Genomic DNA, 26,758 nt, shown 5'->3' with positions numbered 1-26,758 from the left:
TTCCAACTTAATCCAATAGAATTTATAATTTAATTCAATTATTTATTTGCGTGGGATTATATCTGAATCAAATATTTAAGATAGATAGGCCAAGTTCTACGAATGTCCAATAAATGTAGTCGTGATTAGAAACGTCCTCCGCTTTTCTCTTAGGTCCTCATTGCAATGTTTTGTTAGATAACATCACTTAATAAATTTTAAAGAAGTACATGCAACTAGGATATAGTGTTACAAAGCACAGGAGGATAATATCATAAGTAACCAGCAAATATAAGGTATGTTACAGTTAGTATGGTTTAATGCATAAATTAACAAAACTTCATAATACAAAATAAAAATTACTTTTATACAAAATTTGAACATTTCTCACAGTTCCATGGGATTTGTTACCCTACTTGAGCGCATTGCGCAATGGAATACACAATAGATCCAAATGTTGAAATCTCATCATATTGAACTGCACTTGACTGCGCACACTTTCAGCTGGATGATTCACCAGATTGCCGAACATCCAAAGCATGTCTTTGCATAGATGAGGCGTCGTTCCCTCCTGCGCCATAAACTCGAATAATGAGAACAGAGTGTCGAATTCGGCCATGAGGAGGCTAGCCACATGCCCAGATTCGCCAGATGCTAAATTTGCAAGTATTCGAAAACACGCAGTTTTTTTCTTAATGGTTTCCACGTCCTCTGAGTCAGTTTGCACAATAATTTCTATGCAAGGTTGAACAGTTGGATGCAGAATTTCATCGCACTCGTTTGAGCAGGACAGATAGTAGAGCAGCCATAATGTGTCAGCTGTTTTGTTTGTCAGACCAACAGTGCGCGTAGCAATCTTCTTCAAATCATCAGGCCTGTACAAACAAAAATTGAGGATTCAAGTCTAACAACAAAGCTAAAAAAAATCAATGACGTTGGGCAATAAATAAAGTATTGATAATTTGAAACAGCAGTTACACACTCATTTCCAACCAAAACTCATATTTTTTCCAGCGTGTACTTTAAATGTTGTCATTTCAATGATAATTATAGAGGAAAAATTGTAATATTTATCACGTACGAGAAGTAACATCTGTAAATGGCGTCCGTTTTTCATACATTCTTGTAGACATGATGAGAAGCTGAGCATACTCTTCAGGAACGTTATTACCGTAAATTATAGACCGATGGTAAATCCTGCTGAAGCTGGTGGTACAGATAGAATAGTCGTCACAGGGACGATAGGGAGGGTTTATGAATTTGATTTAAAAGAGAACTGGTCAAATTGGCACGAACGACTTTCCTTGTATTTTTCTGCAAATGATATTACTGAGGCTAAAAAAGTCCCTATTTTATTGACCTCAATTGGCACAGAGGTTTATGGCCTATTCAAGGACTTGTGCACACCTGCTTTGCCTTCGTCAAAAAGTTATGCTGAACTGTTTGAACTCATGTCTAATCACCTTCAACCCAGACCAAGTGAAATCACTGAACGTTACAAATTTAAAGAACGCCTTCAAAAAGACGACGAAACTATTGTACAGTATATAGCTAATTTGAAAAAACTGTCTATGAACTGTGGGTTTGGGAATAACTTAGAGTCAGCTTTGCGTGATCTAATCGTATGGGGAATCAGAAATACTGGTATTAAAAAACGTTTATTAAGTGAACCTGATCTTACTTATAAAAGATGTATTGAACTGTCTATTTCTCTTGAAACAACTCTTCGTGGTGTAGCTGAATTGAATGCAACTAGTACAAAAATTAATTACAACAAAAGTTTCAGATCTTCAACTTCAACAAATTCGAGTAAACCTAGCAGACCTAACCTTACGGCGAATGCGCAATTTTCCACAACTAAAGGAGATCCAGGGCAATGGAAAAAATGCTACTGTTGTGGAAAAGCAAATCATTTGAGTAAAAATTGCCATTTTCGAAACTATAAATGCCATGTATGCGGTAAGCAAGGTCATTTAAAAAATGTATGCAAGGTAAGAAAAACTTCAGGTAAGCAAAACAATTATGTTGAATCTGATTCTATTGTATCTCAATCTAAAACTTTAACTGAAGAATTCAACTGTCTTGATATTGCTTCTATGAATAATCTACGAATTGAGAAGTCAATTAATTATGTAGAGCCTATTGAAATGAAATTAATTGTCGAAAGTAAACCTATCAATTTTGAAGTGGATACTGGTTCTGGCATTAGTGCAATATGTTATTCTGATTTTGTAAAACAATTCCCGGACTTGACTGTAAAATTGAAACCAACTGATGAAGTATTTCATAGCTATGTAGGTGATCCTATTAAACCGGTAGGAGTAGTTCATGTAAATTGTGCAATCAACAAGAATTGTAAAGAAAAAGTTTGCAATTGTATGTTATGAAATCTAATAAAGAGGAAAGAAATGTTTCACCAATATTAGGACGTTCTTGGTTGCAAGCTCTTAAGATAGACTTGGGTCAATTGAATAGTCATTGTAAACCAACAAATCAAGGTTTGAATCAAGTAAATGATAATGAATTGGAGCTAGAAAAGGTAATAAAGGATTACCCAGTAGTTTTTCCGACAAATTAAGAAAGTATACTAAACGTAAATTTGAGGTACATCTCAAGTATGGTACACCTATTGTGCCAGTGATGAAACCAGATGGGTCAATTAGGTTATGTGGTGATTACAAAGTCACCATAAATAAAATGTTAATGATTGATCGACATCCAATTCCTAGAGTTGATGATCTATTTGTAGCTTCAAGAGGTGGTAAAAAATTTAGTAAACTAGATTTATCACAAGCATATCAACAAATAGAACTAGATGAAAAGTCAAAAAAATTGGTAACTATATCCACTCATAAGGGATTATTCATGTACAATCGATTACCTTATGGTGTAGCTTCTGGGCCAGGATTATTTCAAAGGGAAATTGAAAACCTATTAAGAGGTCTAGATAATGTTGTAAGTTTTCTAGACGATATTTTTATTACTGGTAAGAATGATGAAGAACATATGAAAAACTTGCCTCTACCTAGTAAAACTATTGATGATGAAGGAGAGGAGATACTTATTTGAATTTTGTAAAGAGTAATGTTCAATGTTTGAATTTTTTCGATGTAAGGAAAGAAACTGCTAAAGATGTTGTATTGAGTCAAGTATGTGAATATGTAAAATATGAATGGCCTGATAATTCTAAAATTGTAGATAAATTGAAACCGTACTTTAATAGAATAAATGAATTGTATGTAGATAGAGATTGTCTAATGTTTGGTAACCGTATTGTAATACCTGTTTCATTGAGAAAATTGATTCTAACTGAACTTCATAGTAGTCACCTAGGAGTTGTGAAAATGAAAAGTATGGCTCGATCGTATGTATGGTGGCCAAATATCGATTCCGAGATAGAAGAAATAGCAAAATCTTGTAAATTATGAATGTAAGTCGAATCCTCCTAAAGTAACTTCGGCATGGAAGTGGCCTGCTGCGCCCAGCCATAGAATCCATATTGATCATTGTGGTCCAATAAAAGGAAAATATTACTTATTGATTACCGATGCTTATTCTAAATGGTTAGATGTTATGGAAGCCTCTAGCTTAACAACCGATTGTACTATAGATTTGTTGAGAGTGTACTTTGCAAATTGGGGTATTCCATTGATACTTGTGAGTGATAATGCTACTTGTTTTACGGCTGATGAATTTCAAAAATTTGTACTTAGAAATGTTATAAGTCACTAGAAAACCGCACCATTCCATCCTGCCTCGGATGGAGCGGCGGAAAACGCTGTAAAAACATTTAAGAATAAGAAAGAAGTTCTGTCAAAGGAAATGTCAAACGTGAAACAAGCTATTTCTAAATTTTTATTAGAATACAGAAATACTCCGCATTGTACTACTGGAGTTTCTCCTGCTGAATAACATGTAGGACGTAGATTGTTAACTAGACTTGACCGAATCAAACCTATTGTACTAGCACAAAAGGTATTGAAATCTGAAATCTCGGCTAGGACTTGTAACAGAATAAATTTCTCGATTGATGACATTGTTTATGTTAGAAATTACAATAAGAATAAAAGTACCTACATGGATAAAAGGAAAAATTATTGATCAAGTGTCTCCTGTAACTTTCATTGTAAAAACTGAAGATAATCTGATTTGGAGAAGGCATGTGAACCAAATGAGGAAATTTGTTGAACAGGAAAATGTACCAATTGTTGATAATAATTTGAACTTGGATGAATTGTTAAAAGGCATTCAAGGTAATGAGTTTGTAACACCTCAGGAGGTGATAGTACCTAAACCTATTGAACCGGGAGAAGTAACGAAGTTAAGGTCTCCTGAACCTATTCCTATTTTGAGAAGGTCGATGAGAGACCGAAAGCCTGTCAAAAGATTTGAATTGTAAGACAGAAAACAGAAAGCTGTCAACTGATTTATAATTGATTTATATTTTGTCAACTAATTTGATTGATTTGTATTGGAGTTATTTGATTTGCAGATTTGCAATAATTGATTTCTATTGATTTGTAATTGAACAGTAATTGAGTTTGTATTTTGATTTGTAACTTTGATTTCTATTTTGTTGTAACCTGGATTGGTACTTTATTTCTTGTATTGCGCTGTCATTTCTAGAGTACTGCTATTTGAAAAGTATTGAAAGGTTAATGATTTTGTTTAAGAATAAAGAGTATTTATTCATAATGTATAAGTATAACACCTCAAATAAGGGAGGAGAATTGTTATGTATTTGTTTTGTTGGCTAACCTGAAACACAGTCAGGTACTCTATGCTCTCTGCTCGATACGTCTATGCTCGGTTCCTTGTCACTTGCTGTTGAAATGTCTAGAAGTAACCAGCTAAATAAAGAAATAATGTGCAGCAGCAAGAAGAGTTTTATTTTACTTTCCTAAAATACTACACACTAGAAATGAAATTTTCAAGTTTTGTTCAAAAATGAATATGTACTTGTTATTCCAAATTATCCATAAATATTTCATTGCTTAATATATATTATTTCTTCAAACTTTAACATCCTATAGAAGTCACAGATAAGCATTTAGCTTGTGCGAGGGTAATGAAAAGTTTGAGGGTGATTTGATGAGATGATCAAACGTCCATGCCTACAGGCGAGATTCGAACCCACGACCAGGTAGCGCTAGCAGACTAAAGGGTGTAACGCCTTGAGGTGCATTTTAGTTTGTACGTAAACTTCCGCATTCGACGACGACAAGCACTGTTGACATTCATATTGTCCAAATTTCAAGTGTGCTAAAACAGCTGATCAAATGACTTTTCATTATTTGTGTTTATTATTCAAGAATCAAAATATTTCTAATAATATCAGCATATTGCCATTTAAAAGTATAAACTCAACCTCCCCCATTAGAATATAATTGAACATAATATTTTAGGTTATTTATACAAATTGAAATCTACCCAATCTGAGATCCTCACCCTGTCGTTGTCGATGACGGCATTTACGCACAAACAAGAACCCAACTTTAGTCGTCTCCGCCAACCTAGCTGGCTTCATTTTATCAGGATAAAAAAGTTTTGGACTTGGGTTTGCTTCAAGACACTTCTTCATAACTACTGCCTACACTCATGTCCTTGCGTGTGGGTGGGTGTTTAAAGTAGGGTGGGATATGTTTTATGTTCCAGTAGGCGCGCACTATCCATGAATCGCAGCAGTGGTAATTTACTTACAGCCCTTACTGGAGTTCAAGAGACAAGTCACGTGTCGTAAGACACCTTTATGTGAGCCAGCTAATTATAAACTTCATAATAATTCAACTAAACATCATAAATTCTATCGCAATTATATTCATATTATCATAAATAAGTAAAAGTACTCTGTCCCGAACTTTTATAATTCTATCTATAAACGATTAATCAATCATTAAATAATATTTACTTATAAATTTCAATATAATTGGAATATTCAGACCAATACTCCACAACAGTATGAATGTAGATAAAGCATATTCAAACAGCACAATTTACACTCGTTTCTCTAACCTTAGTTCACATAAGATCTATGAATCAATAGAAAATTGTGGAAAATGACATGGATCTTTTATGATGAACAAGTTCATCTTGATCTTTTATCCAACCATCTTTAGCTTAAATTTTATTTTTGTAAGCATCCATCTATTCAAATCAGTCACTTGCAAAATAATTTCAATAATTCTCTATTCATTCAACCAATTCCAGCGTAAATTTCAAACCATGGAAGATTTTTGGAAAGCGAATTACAATTTGTTTCAATAAGTTGAATTTGAATGATACTCACGGTAAAACTGATAGTCCAATTTTGACAAAATGCATTAGAGCATAAATTACATTCGATTGCAGTTCTTCTATATCGATTATGTCCAACAAGGACTCCATAAGACCTTGAGATTTGAGGAGCTCCAAAGTTTTCACATCACTTCCAGCCAAATTACCAAGTGCCCACGTTGCTGCGTTCTATAAATAAAAAACATTTCAAGGAAATTGCTACGCTGAAGCTTCAAAATAATATTTTAATTGCAATTTCTAAATAGTAAATGTGCAGAGCGCTTCAAACAAAGCAGACACAACTTCAACTATCATAGAAAGTCCATTATGGATTTAAAAACTTGAATTTGTAAAAAACTTCGGATCTTATAAAAATTGATTACTCGTATCACTATTTATTCAAGTAGAAAAATAATGACGATAATTGTTAACATGGTGGCTTGCAGCACCAATACAATATTCTAAATAGCATAGAGAAAAGATGGATCTTCATTATTTGTCACCAATGATTAATATTTATTATTGTATAGAATGCTCAGTCACGAGGTAAATGTAGTCTTCCATTACGCCGCATCAGTTTCCTTGTGACTGAACCATCTACTCTTCAGCTTCCGATCGCTTCTTGAGTTTCCACTAAACATGGTTTCAATCAAATAATCTTCAGTGTGGCGTTCAGATCATGGTAGTCGCTTTGAGTTATCTGCTTTGACTATTGACCGACTAGGATAGCGAACCAGATTTAAAAAAGGAATCTCACTAATAGGTGTTTGTATGAATCAATATGCCCGACTTCTCTTCTCAGAGAGAACAGTATACAGGGCAGTATAGCAGTTTTAACTCTATTAGTTATTTATTTATACCTTGTTCAATATTCAACAACCCTATTCACTTAAAGAAAGTTACATTAACAATGAATATCACATGAATATTTTACTTCAAACGTGGGTCTCTATGATGCCATTGGAGGTTGAAAAGTAAATTAGAAAGGTAGGCTCACATCCTAACACACCCAAACCATATCATAAACTATTGTATCGTATGGTTCATTGAATTGTAGCTAGTCATCCCCAGAATTGAAAAGCGAACTTTATTTATTTTTTTGATATTGAATATACTAAATTAATTAAACTATTTTATTATTATTACTATAACTGTATCATGATTTGTCAATCAAAACCTGACTATGTTAAGGCCATCATCCAGTTTAATTACCCTGTATTTACAATAAATAGATTGCTTGAAACATCCACTCACCGATAAAGGAATGCTCATTCCTTTCAAAAATGTTATTAGATACGTTCCAGCACTCTTGGCGATTTTCAAAGAAGTTTTTGCGTTACCTAGAGCTAGATTCACACAGCACTCGGCAGCAACAAGTTGATGGTTTGAGTCGGTACCTGCAAAATGTAATATACAATATTATAAAGAAAAGAATAGTCTTATAAAAGTACGGGATAGGAAATACACGAATGACACATCAATTTATTTCAATTTGTGATACAAAGGTGAAGTAAGATATAATCAAATCGTGTTTCTATTGTAAATTATTACAGTTTTTATACTTTCAATACGAGCATGGAACTATAAAACTAAATGTAGTATATTTGTGCTTTAAACAGATCCTTGTGAAACACGGTTTACCTGTGTACAATAAAAAGGCAGTCTTAATCACTCAAGGTTACTGTGAATAGCTTCTACAATACCTTTGTATAAAATCATACCATTTCAACAAATAAAAAATGTAAATTTTACAAAAGTCAACAATAGCTAATCTCTTCTTGACCTTCCAATGTTTTAGAAGTATAGAAAATATTAATATTGGATCAACACCCACTTGAAATCCAAATGCTATGCTCCATGAACCACAAAATGAAACAGAAAAGAATTTTTTAAATGTCCTACTACTTTGAATTCAACTGAGTTATCAGTTGAATACCATTTAGCAATAGAAACCACTACAGCAATAATAAGATTCACAGAGTACTAAACACTGGTGAGAGCTTATCAAAATTATTCCCAAGTATCCCTACCTATTATACTCTTTCACCATACCAAGAATATTTCCACATAGAAACCGATTCAACAAGTGCATGAATAAGCTGGAATAAGAAGCTGAACCACATTTTTTGTAAAAAATAAAATTTTCTTATCATGCCAATCCTCTCTCTTCTTATTTTCTGTATATGATCAAAGTTTGTTACATCAAACAGCCAGTGATAGTCTGAGATCCATCAAAAGCCCTAGCTATTTCACACGAGCTGCTATCATAGAGATCTCGAGATGATATATCATTGAAAGATTATTTTCCCCTCAGAGCAATTGGATTTTTGGTAAGCAAGGATTTATTCAAATAATATATGTTAATGAGCAGTATAATAAAATTTGAAGCATTCAAAAACATCCGAGCAACATTCCTCCTCCACCACATATCAAAAGACAGGAAATCACTGGCTGAGAACTAAGAAGAATAAGTGAAATACTAGAGCTCCCGATCCATAAGGACTGACTTTTGAAAACCCCAGTTCCTCTCAGGCTCAAATCTAGGAAGCAAGCTTGGCTTCATCTACACAGACTGGATATTCTTGTGGTCAACGGATGGAGGCCTTGAATTAGTCTTCAGTGAAAAATAAAGAAATAGTGTGATTCAACCCAATGTGTGGAGTTGATCTGTCACGGCGACTAAGCAGATTCAGGACTGGACAGGGAAGATATAGGACGAATATGCCCCGCTGAGGTTTTGCTGATTCTCCCTTTAGTGATTGTGGTGAGATCCATCGGCCACATTCTTCAGACATGCTCATTGAGTATAGCTTCGTTAGAATAGGATAGAATATTTTATTTGTGTTTGTTCCCATGAAACATACAAAGAGGTTGGTATACAATCAATACATTAATTACAGTGTCATTGTGAATTGTGAACTTGTAAAGCAGAAGTATATCACTGCCAATTTAAATTGAAAAATAACATGCTAAGCAATCCAGAAAGTTTTTTTTCAGTTTAAATATTTGTCTCTTGAGAATTTAAATCACTCTAAATCATTCACAAATTGTCTATATTTCAAATAACTAGAGAAGTACGAGAAAATTCTATCCAATTTGGTAGCCGAGTCAATACACAATAGATTTCTGTAGTTTTCCTCATTGCCCTGACCCTCCTGGAGATATTCAGCCAACAAAGTCCTTCTGTGATGCTCAAACGTAGGGCATCCGAAAAGAGCGTGAAAGAGATTGTCAGCTAGTTGATTACACATCGTGCATATCTCCTCACTTGAGAACGTCGCTGTGCATCCCTTAAATAGTAGATTGTAGAGTGGTTTGGTTGGGCTAATCTCAGTTGACTGATGAGACGCATTTTCCAAATATTTCTTCTAAAGCTCAAGTACAGCTCTCCTGTGCCTAGACTGCTTATATGCTGGTAAAGCCTATTGTAGCGTGAGTTCACTACCCGGTTGATGTCTATAAGGACTTTGTTTTTCTTATATTCTTCCAATATTCGGATTACATCTGTCCTGGTTTCCATTCTATGTAGCTCATTCTCAAGTCCAGCACTACGAAGTTTTTGGTTTAGTTGAGATATCCAATTATATTTCACTTTGTTTGCGGGCATCAAATCCAACTCCTGGAGTCTCTCAAGGCATATTCTTGGCAGCCTCCCGGTCTCCATTCTCTTTACTTTCAGATACCACATCAGCATTTTTTTCAGGACTATACACTCACTGTGGTTCAATCCTAACTCAACGCGTATATAGTGCATTGGGGTATTCTTTCTCCAAAAGTAGAGTGATTTGAAGAAATGCTTATCGGCTGATTCAATCCTGTCACAGTAAGATGGCGCCCAAACTTCAGCTGCGTACAAAAGGGTAGATGCCACAATAGACTGGTGAAGTCGTACAATTGTCTCCAATTGGCTTACTCTTGTAGCGATACATATCTCTTTTAGTTTATTTGCTGCCATCCGCGCCTTCTTACTAGCCTCGTCCACATTTGCAGAGAAGAGTCCAGATGAAGAAAAAACCGCTCCCAGGTAGCAATATCTACTTGCAGTTTCAATTCGCTGATCCTGAAAAGTGATCTGTCGTCTGTTACCTCTACCACCTCTTCTTACTGGTATCACTTTTGTTTTTAGAACATTCACCTCCAGATTATTCAACGTACAGTATTCCCTCAAAATATCTGATGCTCTCCTGATACCCCTCCATGTCATATCTAGAACTACAAGATCATCTGCATATAGCAGCGCCACAAGATCTCTGTCTCCCTTCAAATTAACTCCTTTACATCCACGATTTTCAAAAAAGGATACAATGTCGCTTATGAACAATGAAAAGAGTAGAGGACACATTGAATCACCCTGCAAGACGTCTTTGGTGACATTGATTCTCGATTCCGATCCAGTGTTCAATTGTACAACTGCAATATCATATAGAGACTTGATAGTCTTGATCATTTTTGTGGATATGCCAAGACTACAGAGCTTAGGCCATAATATCGAATAATCCAAACTATCAAAAGCTAGTTTGTAATCCAAAAACATGGTGAAAACTGTCCTTTTTTGGAGTCGAGTAGCTATGTTTAAAGCTGAACTGAGCACAAATATGTTGTCTATGCATCCTCTGGCTTTCCTGAAACCACTCTGCTCCTCTGGGAGTTTGCCCTCTAATTCTGCCCATTGCATTATCCTCTCAGCTAGAATACTTGTTTACAGCTTTGTTATGGCATTGATTAACGCGATTCCTCGGAAGTTTTCCGGTAAGCTAGGGTCTCCCTTCTTGAATAGATGGAACATAAGTATTTGTCCCCAGCTCTCAGGTGCTATTCCTGAGTTGAATACATTATTGAACAAGTTCAACAAGTAGTGTTCCCATGAGGCCGGCAAGATCTTGAACAATTCATAGCCCAATCCATCTATTCCAGGCGATTTTCTCATCTTGCTCTTCTGGATAACTCTTTGTAGCTCTATTAAGCTTGTCTAGCTTCGTTAGAGGGCTTCAGAGATTGAAATTAGTAAACGACGATGCCATCCTTTGGCTGAACAATCTTGAATGCAAGAATTATATTCTTATTTGTAAAATTGAGATTTTTTACAATTTACCATAATCATAATAAACAGCCTATTTCCGCTGAACAACCAATGAATGTGCCGAGTTCGGGTTGCATTATTTTATTTGAGAATAGTATAACTGTCTCCCTCATGGAATATAGCAATATCATCTGCAAAAGCAAAGGGTATTTATCTTTCGTTCACAAAAGGCTCGGATTTGTGAAAGGATTGTTCACAAATAGAGGTACAAGAACCTATTGTTTATGGTTGTTATATTTCATATAGTATTGATCTTCAATCTTTGAGCTCATCATAAACCCATCATAATTCATAACTCACAGCTGCTGATACTTTTTTTAAGTAGCGTCTAGACCAATAGTTTGATACACCCCTTAATCAACTTTTCCAAAAGCAGTTCATGTGAAGCCTATAAACGGTTCTACAAATACAGAGTTCCACAAGGATCTGTTTTTGGCCCACTGCTGTTTATTCTTCTAATGAGCAACTTTGCAAGCAACCAGGGTGCAGTACTATTTGCGGACGACACCGCATTGATCTCCAGGGCTCCGTGGAATAGGAGCAGACCAGTTGTGCCAGTGTCGTTTAGGAGGCAAAGCTGTAGTTTGCAGCAAACAAGTTGAAGCTAAACGAGAAAAAACATTCATCCCTGTCTGTTCATTGAGAGAGCACGCAGATGCGGGTAAAACTGCTTTGTTTGTGGCTTGGTGGAGGGCTTTCCTGGAACCACCATATTCACCAGGTGTCTTAAGATGTCAAGAGTTCTTGAACCTTCTTGAACGGCTGTAATATGAGATTGACCAGATTTGCCTTGTGATTGCATACCATGCACTCTTACAGTCATCTGATGTATGGAGTGCTCCTTTGGGGGCATGCTCCTGCCTCAGGAAATTCCAGGATATTCTGATAATGCAGAAGAGAGTACTAAGTTTGAAGAATTTTGCGAGCTACAGGGATCACTTACGTTCACTATTCAAGAGCCTTGGCATTTTCACAGTCTACAGCCATACAAACTGTGATCATTCTTATATTCTACATTGTATAAATTTGTGTAATATGAGATCAATACTTTGGTGCTCTCACATGATGTACATTTTCAATGAATAAATAATAGCTACGTCACAGAGAATCGAACTCTTCTTTGTTCAACCATAGGGAAACAATAACTTGCGCTATTTTTTCTCTATCGTTCAACTTAAATTATTGACTGTTCACAGTTTGTATATATTAACAGCTTCATGTTAAGAAAACCATTCTAAACTATAATAAACAAGGTTCTCTGCACAGCTTTAATGTAAAATCTAGCCATATTATCAATGTCCATTGGTGTAAGCTGAAAAAGATACAAGACCGTTGGCTTTTGGTAGTGTACAATTATATAATAGGCTGGCTCTTTATAATAATAATTGCTCATTATAATAACTATAAGTGTAGTTACAAAGTTAATTTGATAAGAAACCATTCTACTCGGTTGTTGAGTTTCTTAGTGAAGCTGAGATTGACATACCTATAGGCTGTGAATCTTCATTGCACTGTGATATAGATGTTCTGAATGTATTTCTCTTGTCTGCTATATATATATATATATTCTGAATAATTTACTTTAATTGTCTTCATTATATATATATATATATAATATATATATATTCTGAATAATTTACTTTAATTGTCTTCAAAAGACTTGCAAAGATGTCAACTAATAAAGATAAACAACTTCTCGGACACAGGAAAGTTGAGAAAAGTAAAAGAAAGTTAGAAGACAATAGATAAAAATTTGTTACCTGTCAATTCCCTTATAAGATACTGGAGGGCTCCATCTGAATTTGCAAATGCAATTATGTTATTTTCATTTTGAATAAATGCCCTGGTTAAAAATTTAAAATCTGAATCTCGAACAAGTCCTTTATGCTTCAATCTCTGAGCAATAGATTTTACATCTTCAGTCTTTAAAAACTCATTCTTATTAATTTTAACTTTACCCAAGATACCTCTTCTTTTATTGACAATATTTTCCCTTTGAAGCCGGCGTTCAGAAGTAACCTTTTCCTTCATATTTTCTTTGATTGTATCTTTGTAAGATGAAATTTCTTCCATTTTGGAAGATGAATAATCAAATCTCGTTTATAAATAATCACACTTTTATCCACAAATCAAGTAAAAGCAAAGCTTAAAAAATATGACACAAACTATAAAATCAAAGGAGTTTTAATTCAATATTCGATAAACATAACCTCAAATACCTTATCGATCAAAATCACTTTTATGCTGCGTATCGACAAATGTTTGCCTAGGGTAAAGCATGCGGCTATGAGCGTGCGTTTGCCATCAATACGCTGTGAGCCAAGGCCTGTGGGTGAGCCAAAACCCTGTTGGTATTATTTTGTCGGATCCATGACGCCATGACCCAAATATTCCCGATTGGGAATATCTTGAGCTTGAAATATCATCCAGCTAGCCGGAATTCGAAATATATGGAACTCAAAATATGTTGTCGACTGGTGGAATTTGAAATATGTGAAATTGGAAATATATGAAACTCCCAATATCGACCGTTACACACAGAAGAAGTAAGAGTTAATGTTCTCCTACTTTGTGACTGTTATTAGCGAGACTGTGCAAATGTGGGATGAAACAAATTTATCGCAAAACAAATGAAGGGTACAAAATGGTCATTCGTGTAGTGGAGGAGCAGCCACCCCAAAAAGAGGTATCTTATCCCACTCCTGTAGGGAATACAGAGGCCTATCTAGCAGCCCATTTCTTACTGCAGCACAGAACTCCATATATCGCATGTCTTGCACCTCCCTTGGCAGTGTGTTTAAAGTCGAATGGCCTGAGCAGGAAAACTGCTGTAGGTCCCCGCCAGTCTGCATCGAGGTAATTCCAGTTTGGCAGCATGTCGAGTGTTGTGGCTGTGTATGTCACTCCCCTTGAGTAGTTACCTTGATTTTTCTTGACATACAACAGCGAGCTCAGTATGTATTGGCTGTAGATGGTGAGAACACCAAAACTCCTGAGCATGGGACGACAATGATCTCTATAGCCTGAAAACAAAATTAAACTCAATGCTCTCTTTTGCAGAAGTGGGATATTCTGTACAGCTGGAGCATGACCCCACAGCAGGATTCCATGCTTGACATGCTGCATACTTGATGTGGCACCACTCAGCTGAACCACCTGCTTCCTGTTCTCCAGGTAGGAGATAATCATCATCAGCACTGTGCCACCCAAACCATATCTCTCAAGTTTGTTTGTGAGTATTTCATGAGGCACACAATTGAAGGCCTTGCTGAGGTCACACATTGTAAGAGCAAGTGAATCACCATCATCAAAAGCACTCTGGATCCTGCTGGTCAGGGCCAACAGAGCACTTGTGGTGGAGCGTCCATTTCTAAACCCATGCTGAAATAGGGACAGCAGGTTGTTACTCTCAAAGTACTCTGTCAGTTGTTGCTTCATTTCTGTCTCAATCACTTTTGAGAAAACCGGAACAATGGAGATGGGTCTGAAGTTGGCAGGATTATCATTTTCCCTTTTTTGTATATGGGCACTGTCCTGGCTATCTTGAGGATATCTGGAAATCCACCCACCTCAAAACAGCTGTTTATTGCCTCAGCCATTGGCTTGGCCACAAGTCCAGATGTCGCTTTCAGCACAAGTGTTGACAAACCGTGAATGTCCTGTGACCTGGAGTTTTTCAGCTTTCCAATAATTTTGCTGACATTCTCTTCTGTTGTAGGCTTCCAAGTGAACATCTGCTGGTGCACACGTCTGATGTTTCCATCAGGACTTGTGTCACAGTCCACAAGCTCTGCCAGTATGCCATCCACTGCTCTGACAAAGTAGTTACTGAAGTCATCAGGGCTTAATGGTGGCTCCAATTGGCTTCAGAAGTGTGATATTGAATGAGCAAATAATTCTTTGCTTCAGGTGAAACCGCTGTCTTATGCAGATGATGAAGTAAAACAACTAGGTTTTTTCACTTGCCAGTCTATCTGTAAACCAAGGCCTATTTCTGTCAGGTTGAGTATCCTTTCCTTGATTAACTGATGCTTTCTTCAATTTCTTTGGAAACACAGAGTTGAATAAATCCGCAAATCCTGCCAGTAACATATCCAACTTGAATTCTTTCTTTGTAAGACTGAAGATGGCTGGCCAGTTTACATCCTCAAGATTCCTACAAAGTAGTGGTAAATTCTCTTCCCTCACTGTTCTGACATAGCAAGTGTAGTTTTCTTTCCATGCTGCTTGTGTTGAGGGGGCACCTGTCCTATGGATATCCACCTGTAGAATAACTGCACTGTGATCTAATACCATAGGATCCACCACACATGTTGAGTATCTCCATGAGTCCAAGTCCGTAATGAAACTATCCAGGCAAGCCTCACCTCTTGTAGGTGATAAGTTTTCTACAAACATGTTATGACCGCGCAGCAGATTGACTAGGATGTCTCTTTCCTTAGAGGGTGTTTCCAGGTGTATGTTGAAGTCACCTCTGATGATTATATTGTGTTTTGTTCTGCATGTTGCAAATGATAGGAATCCATCCAGGAGCAATATGAACCTATCAAAATCTCCATTAGGTGAATGGTACATGGATACAGCCATAATAGGATAATCCTGCAATTCCACCACTGCAAGTTCCATAGTGAATTCATCACAGAATTTTGAAGCATCCACTACCCGGTATTATAAATTTGTCTTGCTCGAAGTGCCTCAAGCAATGGATAATGCTACCTGCTCAGGATTATAGAAAAAACTCTATAGTGAGATCGAAGTTATAATGGCAGTGAAGAGAGATAGGAGAGCAATGTTGTTGATCCTCTGTCTTCTCAATCATTCTATAGACGGTAGCTGATACAGGTTTATTGATGTAATATTAACTGTTCATTCACGTTGAAAATAATCAATAATTATATTCTATCAAGCAAGAAATTATACTTTTCAATAATATCATGATGAATTTTCATTATTCATCAAGATGAAATATTTTGTTAATTTTAAACTGTTAAAAGACGATCTGGCAACAGAGCAAAGTGAGAAAGAGATAGCGCTATTCCCTTTGTTGAATGATAGCAATACCATTACTAAACAAACACTGCCATTATAACGTGAACCTCATTATAGTTATTTATTCACGATTATCAATCACTCACCTACCATTCAATATTACCTCTTGTATGATAGGTATAGTTTTCAGAAAATAATATATACCGGTACCAACTATATTCAATAGAAGTTAATGGCAATATTGACAATGTGCACCTCATTATAACTTCTTCTATGCTGGGGCACATGTGAAACGTGCATCGATGGAAGCGGAGTGTCTTGCTGAGGCATGCGCGTGAGGCTGCCTCAGACGTCAGTTAGAGTCTGTGGCTCTGTCGGTATTGGGCTCTGTAGAAAATTGCCTAGTAACAAGAAATTTGAAACTGTTATTCCAAACAAGTAAACTTCTTTATTATTTGCAGAATTTGTTATTTTTGCGATAATATTTAGAATTGAGATAAAGTAACGTAAATTATTTCATTATTTAATTTATCACCGTATTAAGAAAAATATGGATGCACAGGTGAGAACTTCATCTACATAATCTTATAACAATAATATTACTGTATTATTACATTCTAACAAAAAATTGAAAACGTTTTTTTATTGAAGTTACGAATCACTTTCTTGTATTAAAATTCAATCATTTTCAACATTTTAACAATTTCAATATAATTTATAGTACAGTATTGGTTTGTAATAATTGATAAGGTCTGTGACTCTGTGTTAAGAGATTGACTAGGTATTATGATTGGCCTATGATAATTTATTTAACTATTCCTGCATTTCAACAAAAAATAGTCATCAAGTTTTATTTAATTTACATCTTTTCAAATGATGATATTTAGAAGCTAATCATAAAATATATTATTGATTGAAAGATGGTTATTGACGAGGTTTTAATGAGGGCTACAAAAGTTTGCATTCATGACAGAACTACATTATGTTTAAAGAGCTTGGATAGTTGGAACAATTTACCATGCTTCGACTGTGGGGCAGTAACTTGGAACTGAAACTGGTTTCTGTTCTTGTACAGAATTTTTCAAAATTCTTCCCATGGGATGCAGAACTTCTTACCTGGTAAATTGTGAATCGGACAATTTACGGTACCACATTCTATGTAAGAATACATTCTGGAGATTAATGCAAAAAAACTAATAATAGCTGTATACACAACAGTAAGATACCAATATTTTTTTTCAATCTCAGAGTCGGAAAGACATTAATTTTTACTTCTTCTCAAATCCATTACAGTATGAAAAATCCTTTAAAATGAGTTAATGAGTCAGTTATTTCGTGTAGTATCTTATTTTGTGCTTAATGGTCGATACTGTCAGCTTTATAGGCATTATTAAAAAGAAATAACTAAAAACTTATAGTATATCATATGGATAGATCGAAGCTGTACCTGTACACACAGGTAAAAAAAAATAATTACTATACATAATGTATTTGTTGTTGGTTATCCATCTTGTTTCCACTATTAAATTTTATAAAACTTTAAAGTGAAAAAGCACTCACATTATTTGATGTGGCGACGTCCTGAAACAGGAACTGAGTTCCTGTTTGGCTTGAAAATGTGCAATACCAGCACGAAACGGACGTCGCCACATCAAATAATGTGAGTGCTTTTTCACTTTAAAGTTTTATAAAATTTAATAGTGGAAACAAGATGGATAACCAACAACAAATACATTATGTATAGTAATTATTTTTTTTTACCTGTGTGTACAGGTACAGCTTCGATCTATCCATATGATATACTATAAGTTTTTAGTTATTTCTTTTTAATAATGCCTATAAAGCTGACAGTATCGACCATTAAGCACAAAATAAGATACTACACGAAATAACTGACTCATTAACTCATTTTAAAGGATTTTTCATACTGTAATGGATTTGAGAAGAAGTAAAAATTAATGTCTTTCCGACTCTGAGATTGAAAAAAAATATTGGTATCTTACTGTTGTGTATACAGCTATTATTAGTTTTTTTGCATTAATCTCCAGAATGTATTCTTACATAGAATGTGGTACCGTAAATTGTCCGATTCACAATTTACCAGGTAAGAAGTTCTGCATCCCATGGGAAGAATTTTGACAGATTCTGTACAAGAACAGAAACCAGTTTCAGTTCCAAGTTCCTGCCCCACAGTCGAAGCATGGTAAATTGTTCCAACTATCCGAGCTCTCATTGGTCGATTGAATTTTGCAGTCTGCTTGTTTCTCTGCGGCTGCGCATGCGTTGATAGCTTGTTTACCATAGCCATAAAATACATAACCATTCGGTAAATGAATTTTTCTCTATAGAAAATTTGAGAGTAATGGAATGAAAGAAATGCACGCTTTTCTAGACTGTAAGTTTGTAAAACAGCCTTTCTTCATTCTTGCTGCTAGTGAACGACACATTTTGGTGTAAATCAACTTTATAATTGTTCGTCAAAAGCTTGAACCAACGATTTTGAAATTGTGTTTCATAGGAACATTTTGCACTATAGTGAGATCCTCGTTATAATGACAGTATTTGGTTAACTTTGATGTTGCTATTCTTGTCTATCATTCGACAAAGCAGGTAGTGCTATCCTCTTCTAGCTCCGCAACAATGCCAAATCTGTTTTTGACAATGCAGAAATATAATTAATTTAGGCAGAGAATTGGCAACGCTGTTCTCCTATCTTTATCCACTGCCATTATAAAGTGGACCTTACTATAGTCACGTAATGGAACAATTTACGATTGGAACTGGAACAATTTACTGTACACAGGACGTACACATTCTGTCGTTGCCGTGCAAGACTAAGTGTCTCCTTGCTCTCTTGCGTTTCCTGGTCATCCCGTCTGCATGGCACCTCCTTATAGAGCTGCCAAGTTGTCGGCGTTAGCTGGTCACCTCAATAACTGGTTCAAAGGTGACATCCAGACGGGATGACACCTATATAGTCGTCTACCCGATACCAGTATTGATGGTCTAGATTACTCAGCTATTCAAGGAATAGCTGACGCCCAATTTACATGGAACGGACTTTTGTAATTCCCTCGTCTCTTCTATGTTAACTGATGGTATATTAAAATAATTATCATGGCGCTGAAGCTCTGAGCATTGGACCATATAATACAATTACATAACATATTATGTTTTATAGGAGTGATGTTGATATTTGTCTCAGACAACCGTTCCGTGTATTCAGAAAGGAGAGATTTTTGAAGTCGCCATGCACCTGCCATCTTGACATCTCAAAGTTCATTATTCTATTTTATGACACAACTTATTCGGCTCCGGTGGTCTCTGTGAAGAAAAAGTGTAGTGAGTGTAGAGTATGACTTAAAACAAGTTGAAACTCATTTAAGACATATTAAATATATTGAGTTACGGTATCACTTTTTGAAAATTACTATCTTTTCATGAAAGACAATATACTGTACTTACTCACATTGTCACATACTTTTAGTAATCCCATTATCCCACTAGATCCATTGCAGCCGTGTTTGTCATATGACTCGATGTATTCAATTTGACAACACAGTCGGTGCAGGGCTGTCTTACTAAATATATTCAGTCATTTGGCGTGGAAGGTTGCAACTTTGTACAAATTGGTCAACACAAATATTTTGCTCAAGTCTCAACTTGTTTCATAACTGATTATGCTCTTTACAGGTTTTTGAGCCGTCAGCCCGGATTCCACTGCTTTGTTTCATAATGTAATGCGGATCTGGCTTACTATTCTACCCGTGTTAAGGTAATCAAATTTATGATTACTATAAACGAACAAATGTTTATGAATAACAAGAGCTATTCTTAGTAATAGAGATAAAATGGAAATAGTATCCTTTTTTAGAAAATACCTTCCACTTCTTTTAAAAAGCAATAAACTTTTTTTAAATTATAAAACCAATAAAGATTACATTGAAAGCACTATGTATTTCGCGACTTCAATGCATAGAATTAGTAATTCTTATTCTTGAAATGCATAGTGCTTTCAATAAATTTTTGCTGTTGTCATAATTTAAAAAAGTTTATTTTTTAAATATGTAAAAAGTGTTTTCCAAAAAAGAGTATTTTTTTTATTTTATTCCTATTACGATGAAATACATTTAAAAATCATGTCATATCTATGCAACTATATGTTATGATTCTATATGTATGAATCCCGGGAAACACTTATTATCCCATTACGATCCGATCACGGATGACAACTTCATTGCATGCCACACATGTCTGTCATGTGATCCGTCCCACCCAAGATCATTTAGGACAGGTCAGGATTCCAATGTCAATTTGGCCATATTGAGTCATTATTGGGAGTTATTTCTATACAAAATAATTTATTATATTATGACATAGGCTATATTATAGTACAGTGATTTTTTAATCCTGTTACTCTAGTGTGTGTGATAATTTATTTTCAATTAAGGAAAATCTTGTTTTGTCACACGAAATTGGTATCCCCCCCTCAATCGGTAGCTCAATATATGAAGATTTTAAAAAGTATTCCATTACAAACATGAATATGATGATCTCATGAGCTTTGCAACTCATTGTTTTAACAATAATTGTAAAATTTCTCCAATATTCTCTGTGTAGAATTACTTCTTACTTGGGATGGACATGCGCAGCGGGAGGGATACAGAGGCGCGATGTTGCCGTTTTAAAGCGGCCAGCGTTCTCCAAATTCTAGTCACTGCTCATGTGCTCATGCTACACAAGCAAAGTTTCCTATCTGGAAGCAGTCAGACGACTGGCAATTTGGCAACTGCGCAACATATGACTTCATGAATCACTGTAATTGGTTGATCTCCCTCCATTTCTCTGTTCTGCATATTCCTCCAAGTCTGAAGTAAATTTGTACGGACTATAGTGTATTGTCGTATCATTGATTGTGAATGGCACTGTTTCAGATGGAGACAGATGTGAATAAGGTGACCGATAGCAGCCAAGAAGTGGCTGCATTGTCAGAGTGCAGTCCTGTTCGTTCTCCAATCGATGAGGATGATGATGATTGCCAACAACGTTTAGGTCATTTTTGTCAAGTATTCATCAAAGAAGAGCAGGGTGAGATTGATTTTATTTTTGTTATTGTCATTACGCAACTTTTGTTTGATTGAGTAATATTCTGTTTTCAGTGTGAAAATGTGTATGATCTGTTTGTAAAAATATAACATTTCAAGAAGAACTATTTGCATGAAAGACACTCGGACGAGAATTCAATTCCGCATTATCATATTATGTTTACATCATTATATATTGCAATAAAAGAGGCTGAGGGATGCAATGGTGCTAATTACAAAAATAAAATAGTCACATGGTTGCTTGGTATTGTTCAGGAAGCATCAGAAGTCCTCATAAACTCGCCTTATATGTAGATCCTGATATATTCCAATATGAAAACTCTATGTTAATAACTATGTTAATTGATTTTATTAATTACTATCAATTGTAATAATTACAATTAAAGATCATTATTATCTTAAATAAAAAAAAACCACGACATCATGCTCTGTTCATGAGAAATTAAACTATTGATGATTTATATTTCTTTATCTTTATTTCTGATATTGTAATAAATTGTATGTAAGAATAATATTAAGTCAGAATTCTGCAGGATTTTTTACCTCCCAGTTGAAATAATTAGAGATAAGAATTATACCACATACTCTATGTGAGGAAATATTTATTCCCTGATATTATGCATTAAATTGTAATGTGAATGTTTTATTTATGTATTTTTTTGATGAAAATAGAATTGAATTTAATAAATAGGACAGGGGGATCTCCCCTTGGATCTCCCAAAATAGGATCTCCCAACGCTAATGCAAGCCAAGAAAGGGTCAAGGAGAGAAGGTCAAGGTGATTGAAGGTTTAGGGCTTCTCTCTCTCCAAATGAAGAACGAGCATTTGTAATTAATTTTTATTGGTTTCTCATTTCTCACTCCTATTGTGCTTTTATCAATCACAATTTATCATCAAGTATTTTATCCGCTTTATGATGAACATTTTTTTACAAATATCAAAATGGAAAAATAAATAATCGTCAGTTATTCACTTACATATTAATAAAATCTAGGACTAATAATATAACAATGGGATAAAAAAGGAAACATAACCCGTTGCATCCACATCACTGATGCTAGATAAAGTAATAATCTCCCTACAAATGCATGTGGAGAGGATTATCTAGAAATATGGAAAGGCATTGACCATTAAGGAACACTGAAAAACTGCATTGCTAGCAGCAGCTGCAGAAATGCATCTCGGTTCCAATGAATTTCCTCTGGTCTGACCACGAGCTGAGTAGCTATGGTCAGGAGGTTACATGTAATATATTTTTCGCCCCACTTGGATGTAATGAGCTAGTTTTCGTGCATCATATGGAGGCCGAAAATGATTGTTTTCCTCCACCTACTGTCTAAAGTACTTACTTTACTCCCTGAAACCTAATACTAAAGTGTCACTTTTTCGCTCTCGGTAGTAAAAAACAGAAAAACTACCTAGGGAGTAAAAGTGACTCCATTTAAATAACATGGGGAACATCTCTATTTTGAAACTTACATTGTAATAGGTTAGAAGGTCTAAGCTCAGATGAAAAAGCATAATAGAGGTGTCTTCATTGAGTCAACTGAATTCAATACCACAACCAGAAATTTGATCAACTCATGAAATATATGTTTGTATGATAATTACTATATTCTTAATATTAGTAGACAATAAAAATTTATACAATTTTAAAAATCTTTTATTCTATTCAAAATACCAGCCAACAAATATTTTTGAACTGCAATTTAAATCTGAACCGCGTGATCTGGAGTCAGCCATTTTTGGTAGCTGCTCTGCTGATATAATTGTTACAACTTTTGCCTATAGATAGCGCAATCGGCAGTCCCAATCAGACGACCGGTTTTTAGGTTTTAGATTTAGGTTATGTTGTTAGGAATCATTGTCACCAATATGTAAGTTATTAGAATGATTTCTACAAAAAAATGTAGATGGAGGAAAAATGTTGTGTACATCACGAGCGAAAAATACTTTTTCTCCCTCAGGAAAATTGCTTCAAACTTTTTCCCACAGGGAGAAAAAGTCGTACTTTTCACTCTAGATATACAAATAACTATTTCTGACCAGGCCGGTAAAAGTTTTACGGCCCTAGGGCTGTAAAATAACCTTGAAGTCAGCTGATTCTGATTTGATTCTGTGAACATGTTTACAAAATGGTTTATGAAACGGAATCAGTTTATGCTTCTAGAATTGAATAAGTATTCTGCAATAAGATACTATCATTTTATTTTGATGAATAAAATACAGATAAGATATATATTATAAATTATTCAAATTCGATTTTCATAGTAGGATAGAAACTTCTAACCTAAACTTCCGAAGTCAACGACAACAAGCATTGTTGACATTGACATTCAGATTGGCCAAATTTCAAGTGTGCTAAAACAGCTGATCAAAAACTTTTCATTATTTGTGTTTATCATTCAATAATTAAAACATTTATAATAATATCATCTTATTGTCATTTGGAAGAATAAAAAGTATAAACTCAACCTCTCACATAATTGAACATAATCTTTTAGGTTATTTAGACAAATCAGAATAAAAAAAAAAAATACTTGGACAATTTCCTGATATTCAGATTACCGTACCTAAGATTTGCTAGAGCTATGACCTTCCTGTTTTGCTTTTGGAAGTGCCTAATAAACAATTATTCTCATGTTTACATTGTTTATTTTTCTGTGTGGCGAAAAATAACGTTCTCACCATGGGCAAAAATGTTTTTCCGGCTCTCAATCTTTTCTAGTCCTCGGCCTACAGCCTCGGACTTGAAAACCGATTTCGAGCCAGAAAAGTCTCATTTTCGGCCCTAGGTGCGAAATATACTATTCCTGCTCTCAATCTTTTCTAGTCCTCGGCCTACGGCCTCGGACTTGAAAACCGATTTCGAGCCAGAAAAGTCTCATTTTCAGCCCTAGGTGCGAAATATACTATTAACAAATCCCATTTATAAAAGGTCATAGTTGATTTATTGTTGTTTGCAGTTGAGCAAGAGGCTGGCGCTGGAGGAAGCACACAGGAGATATGGCCCTCTCTCTGCACTACACCAGACCCTTCCAATGCAACAGAAGTGGATGCACTCAACTGCAGCAAAGCACATTCTATCTCTTCATTCGAAAATGGCACCGATTCATCGGTAGCTGGCAAAAAGCTATATAACTGTGATCATTGTAGCTTTAAAACTTTTGAGTTAGTAAGTTTTAAAAGACACACTAGAAAACACACTGGAAAAACGCCTTTCAACTGCAATTTTTGTGACTATAAGTGTACTACATCAAGTAATTTGAAAAGACATATCATGAAACATACAGGAGAAACCCCTTTTGCTTGCAATTTTTGTAGTAAAACATTTACTGATGCAAGTGTGTTGAAAATCCATATCAGAAGACATACAGGAGAGAAACCTTTTAGCTGCGAGTCTTGTGATTATAAATGTATTACTGCAAATGATTTGAAAAGACATACCTTAACACATACAGGAGAAAATCCCTTTGTTTGCAATTTTTGTGGTAAAAAATTCGTTACTCCCAGTGTGTTAAAAACCCATATCAGAATACACACAGGAGAGAAACCTTTCAGCTGCAAATCTTGTGATTATAAATGTATTACTGCAAATCAGTTGAAGAAGCATATCATGACACATACAGGAGAAACACCATTCAGCTGCATGTTCTGTGGCCATAAATTTGCCTTTTCAAGTAAGTTGAAATTACATTTAAGGATACATTCAGGCGAAAAGCCTTTCAGCTGCAACTTTTGTGACTTTAAATGTACTAATTCAACATCTTTGAAAGAACATATCAGAACACATACAGGAGAAAAACCTTTCTCTTGCGAGCTTTGTGACTATAAGTGTGCACGAAAATCTCAGTTGAGAGAACATATCAGAACACATACAGGAGAAAAACCGTACAGCTGCAACTTTTGTGACTATAAATGTGCCAATTATGGTAACTGGAAAATGCATTTGAGAACACATACAGGAGAAAAGCCTTTCAGCTGCGAATTGTGTAGCTATAGGTGTGCTCGCTTAATTGATTTGAAATCACATATCAGAACACATACAGGAGAAAAGCCTTTCAGCTGTAAATTTTGCGAATTTAAATGTGTCACATCAAGTCAACTAAAATGTCACCTTCGTATCCACCATAGTAAATGAGCTGCTCTCTAGCTGAATATGTTTTTCAATAAATCCTATTGCTGCTTTCTATCCATACGATATATACAAAGTGTTTCTAAAATTTACCGACAAACTTCGTGAGTGGTTTCTTACATCAAAATGCTCTAGCAAACATAGGTTACAAGATGCTTTGTCACCAAGAACATTGCGGAATATTGCACATTTTTATTTAATTGTAGCTGCCTCATGAGTATAATAAAATGATGATGTAAAATTGTATTTGGAATCAAATAGAATCAATTATAATTATTCAACTTCAATGATTGTTGAAATATGGTAGATCAATTTGTGACAAGAATTCAATTTTAGTTATTGAGAATCATCTACTGTAATTTCTTCTAGCATTAGATGAAGCTTGTCTCCACAATCTCAAGGAGGAGTAAATTATTCTTCATTTTTTGAAACAATTACATCATTAAAATAATGATTAGGTACTGAATATTCTATTCCAGTAAAATTTCAAATTCTAACAGTAAACCCATTAAGGTTCTGGTTCAGTAGGTTACTCTAATTGTATTTGTTATCAGTTGAATAATTTATTCAAATTAAATTTATTTGTTACATTAATTGTTATATAATAGTTCATTCATCTCAGTTCAATCATTATAAGTAGAAAAAACGGGTTTCCCAAATAATAAAATTTGACAAAAATAAATATGACTTCCACCATGTTATATTAGTTACTGTATCAGCTATGCACATTGACAATGACCATTATAATAAATTATTTATATTATTATATAGTTTGTCACGAGGTAAAAAAACCTTTGCTGACATGAGAAGATTGAATTTGTTATTTATATTAGTTAAAATTGTTGTAGTCTGAACACTGTGTTTCTACGTGAATATTACAAAAAAAACACACTGATAAGGAATGCATTTCACTCCTGAGGAGGAGCTTTAACAGTCTCATTGTTATCTGGTGATCAAGCTCCTCCTCAGGAGTGAAATGCATCACAAAGTAGGAGAACATTATCCTCTTCCCTGTGAATACATTCCTCATTTCTCATCAAAAAGTAAGTGTTTTCTAAGTATTAACGTAGAAACACAGTTTCTCGACTGAAACAACGTTAGTTTACTGTTGCTGTACAGTGTTTCGTCATGGAAAACAACATAAATTAGGCTATTATGTAATACAAACTTGGAAACTTCCATTTATAATTTAAGGA

The 26,758-nt window shown here is 35.0% G+C and overlaps 2 protein-coding genes across 4 annotated transcripts; one reads left to right on the top strand and one right to left on the bottom strand.

Annotated features, from left to right (window-relative positions):
* Positions 1 to 266: 266 nt before the first annotated feature.
* LOC111049399 (importin subunit alpha-like) lies at positions 267 to 18,461 on the bottom strand. Of its 2 annotated transcripts, none has more exons than XM_039432749.1 (4): positions 18,383 to 18,461; positions 7,507 to 7,649; positions 6,266 to 6,441; positions 267 to 854 (listed from the first exon to the last, which is right to left on the bottom strand). In XM_039432749.1, the coding sequence occupies exons 1-4, from the start codon at positions 18,444 to 18,446 to the stop codon at positions 392 to 394; spliced, it is 846 nt and encodes a 281-aa protein (XP_039288683.1). In that variant the 5' UTR covers positions 18,447 to 18,461; the 3' UTR covers positions 267 to 391. The 2 variants fall into 2 exon arrangements, with proteins under 2 accessions (XP_039288683.1, XP_039288676.1); XM_039432742.1 differs by lacking the exon at positions 18,383 to 18,461 and adding an exon at positions 13,093 to 13,562.
* Positions 16,709 to 26,758, top strand: LOC111057752 (gastrula zinc finger protein XlCGF57.1). Of its 2 annotated transcripts, XM_039432735.1 has the most exons (4): positions 16,709 to 16,883; positions 20,015 to 20,096; positions 21,256 to 21,409; positions 24,394 to 26,758. In XM_039432735.1, the coding sequence occupies exons 3-4, from the start codon at positions 21,256 to 21,258 to the stop codon at positions 25,566 to 25,568; spliced, it is 1,329 nt and encodes a 442-aa protein (XP_039288669.1). In that variant the 5' UTR covers positions 16,709 to 16,883; positions 20,015 to 20,096; the 3' UTR covers positions 25,569 to 26,758. The 2 variants fall into 2 exon arrangements, with proteins under 2 accessions (XP_039288669.1, XP_039288662.1); XM_039432728.1 differs by lacking the exon at positions 20,015 to 20,096 and having other exon boundaries at positions 16,711 to 16,883.

This window comes from Nilaparvata lugens, chromosome 1 (assembly GCF_014356525.2).
Source record: "Nilaparvata lugens isolate BPH chromosome 1, ASM1435652v1, whole genome shotgun sequence".
NCBI lineage: Eukaryota > Metazoa > Arthropoda > Insecta > Hemiptera > Delphacidae > Nilaparvata > Nilaparvata lugens.
The sequence above is the reverse complement of the archived record's forward strand: the minus strand, read 5'-3'. Positions and strand labels throughout refer to the sequence as shown.

Excerpts from the sequence above, each read along its gene's own strand:
- LOC111057752 (XM_039432728.1), top strand. Across the intron at positions 21,410-24,393 it reads ATTCATCAAAGAAGAGCAGG|TTGAGCAAGAGGCTGGCGCT; the intron begins GTGAGATTGATT and ends TGTTGTTTGCAG.
- LOC111049399 (XM_039432742.1), bottom strand. The coding sequence starts at position 13,405 with ATGGAAGAAATTTCATCTTACAAAGATACAATCAAAGAAAATATGAAG. Across the intron at positions 7,650-13,092 it reads TCTTATAAGGGAATTGACAG|GTACCGACTCAAACCATCAA; the intron begins GTAACAAATTTT and ends TACATTTTGCAG. Across the intron at positions 855-6,265 it reads ATTGGACTATCAGTTTTACC|GCCTGATGATTTGAAGAAGA; the intron begins GTGAGTATCATT and ends TTGTTTGTACAG.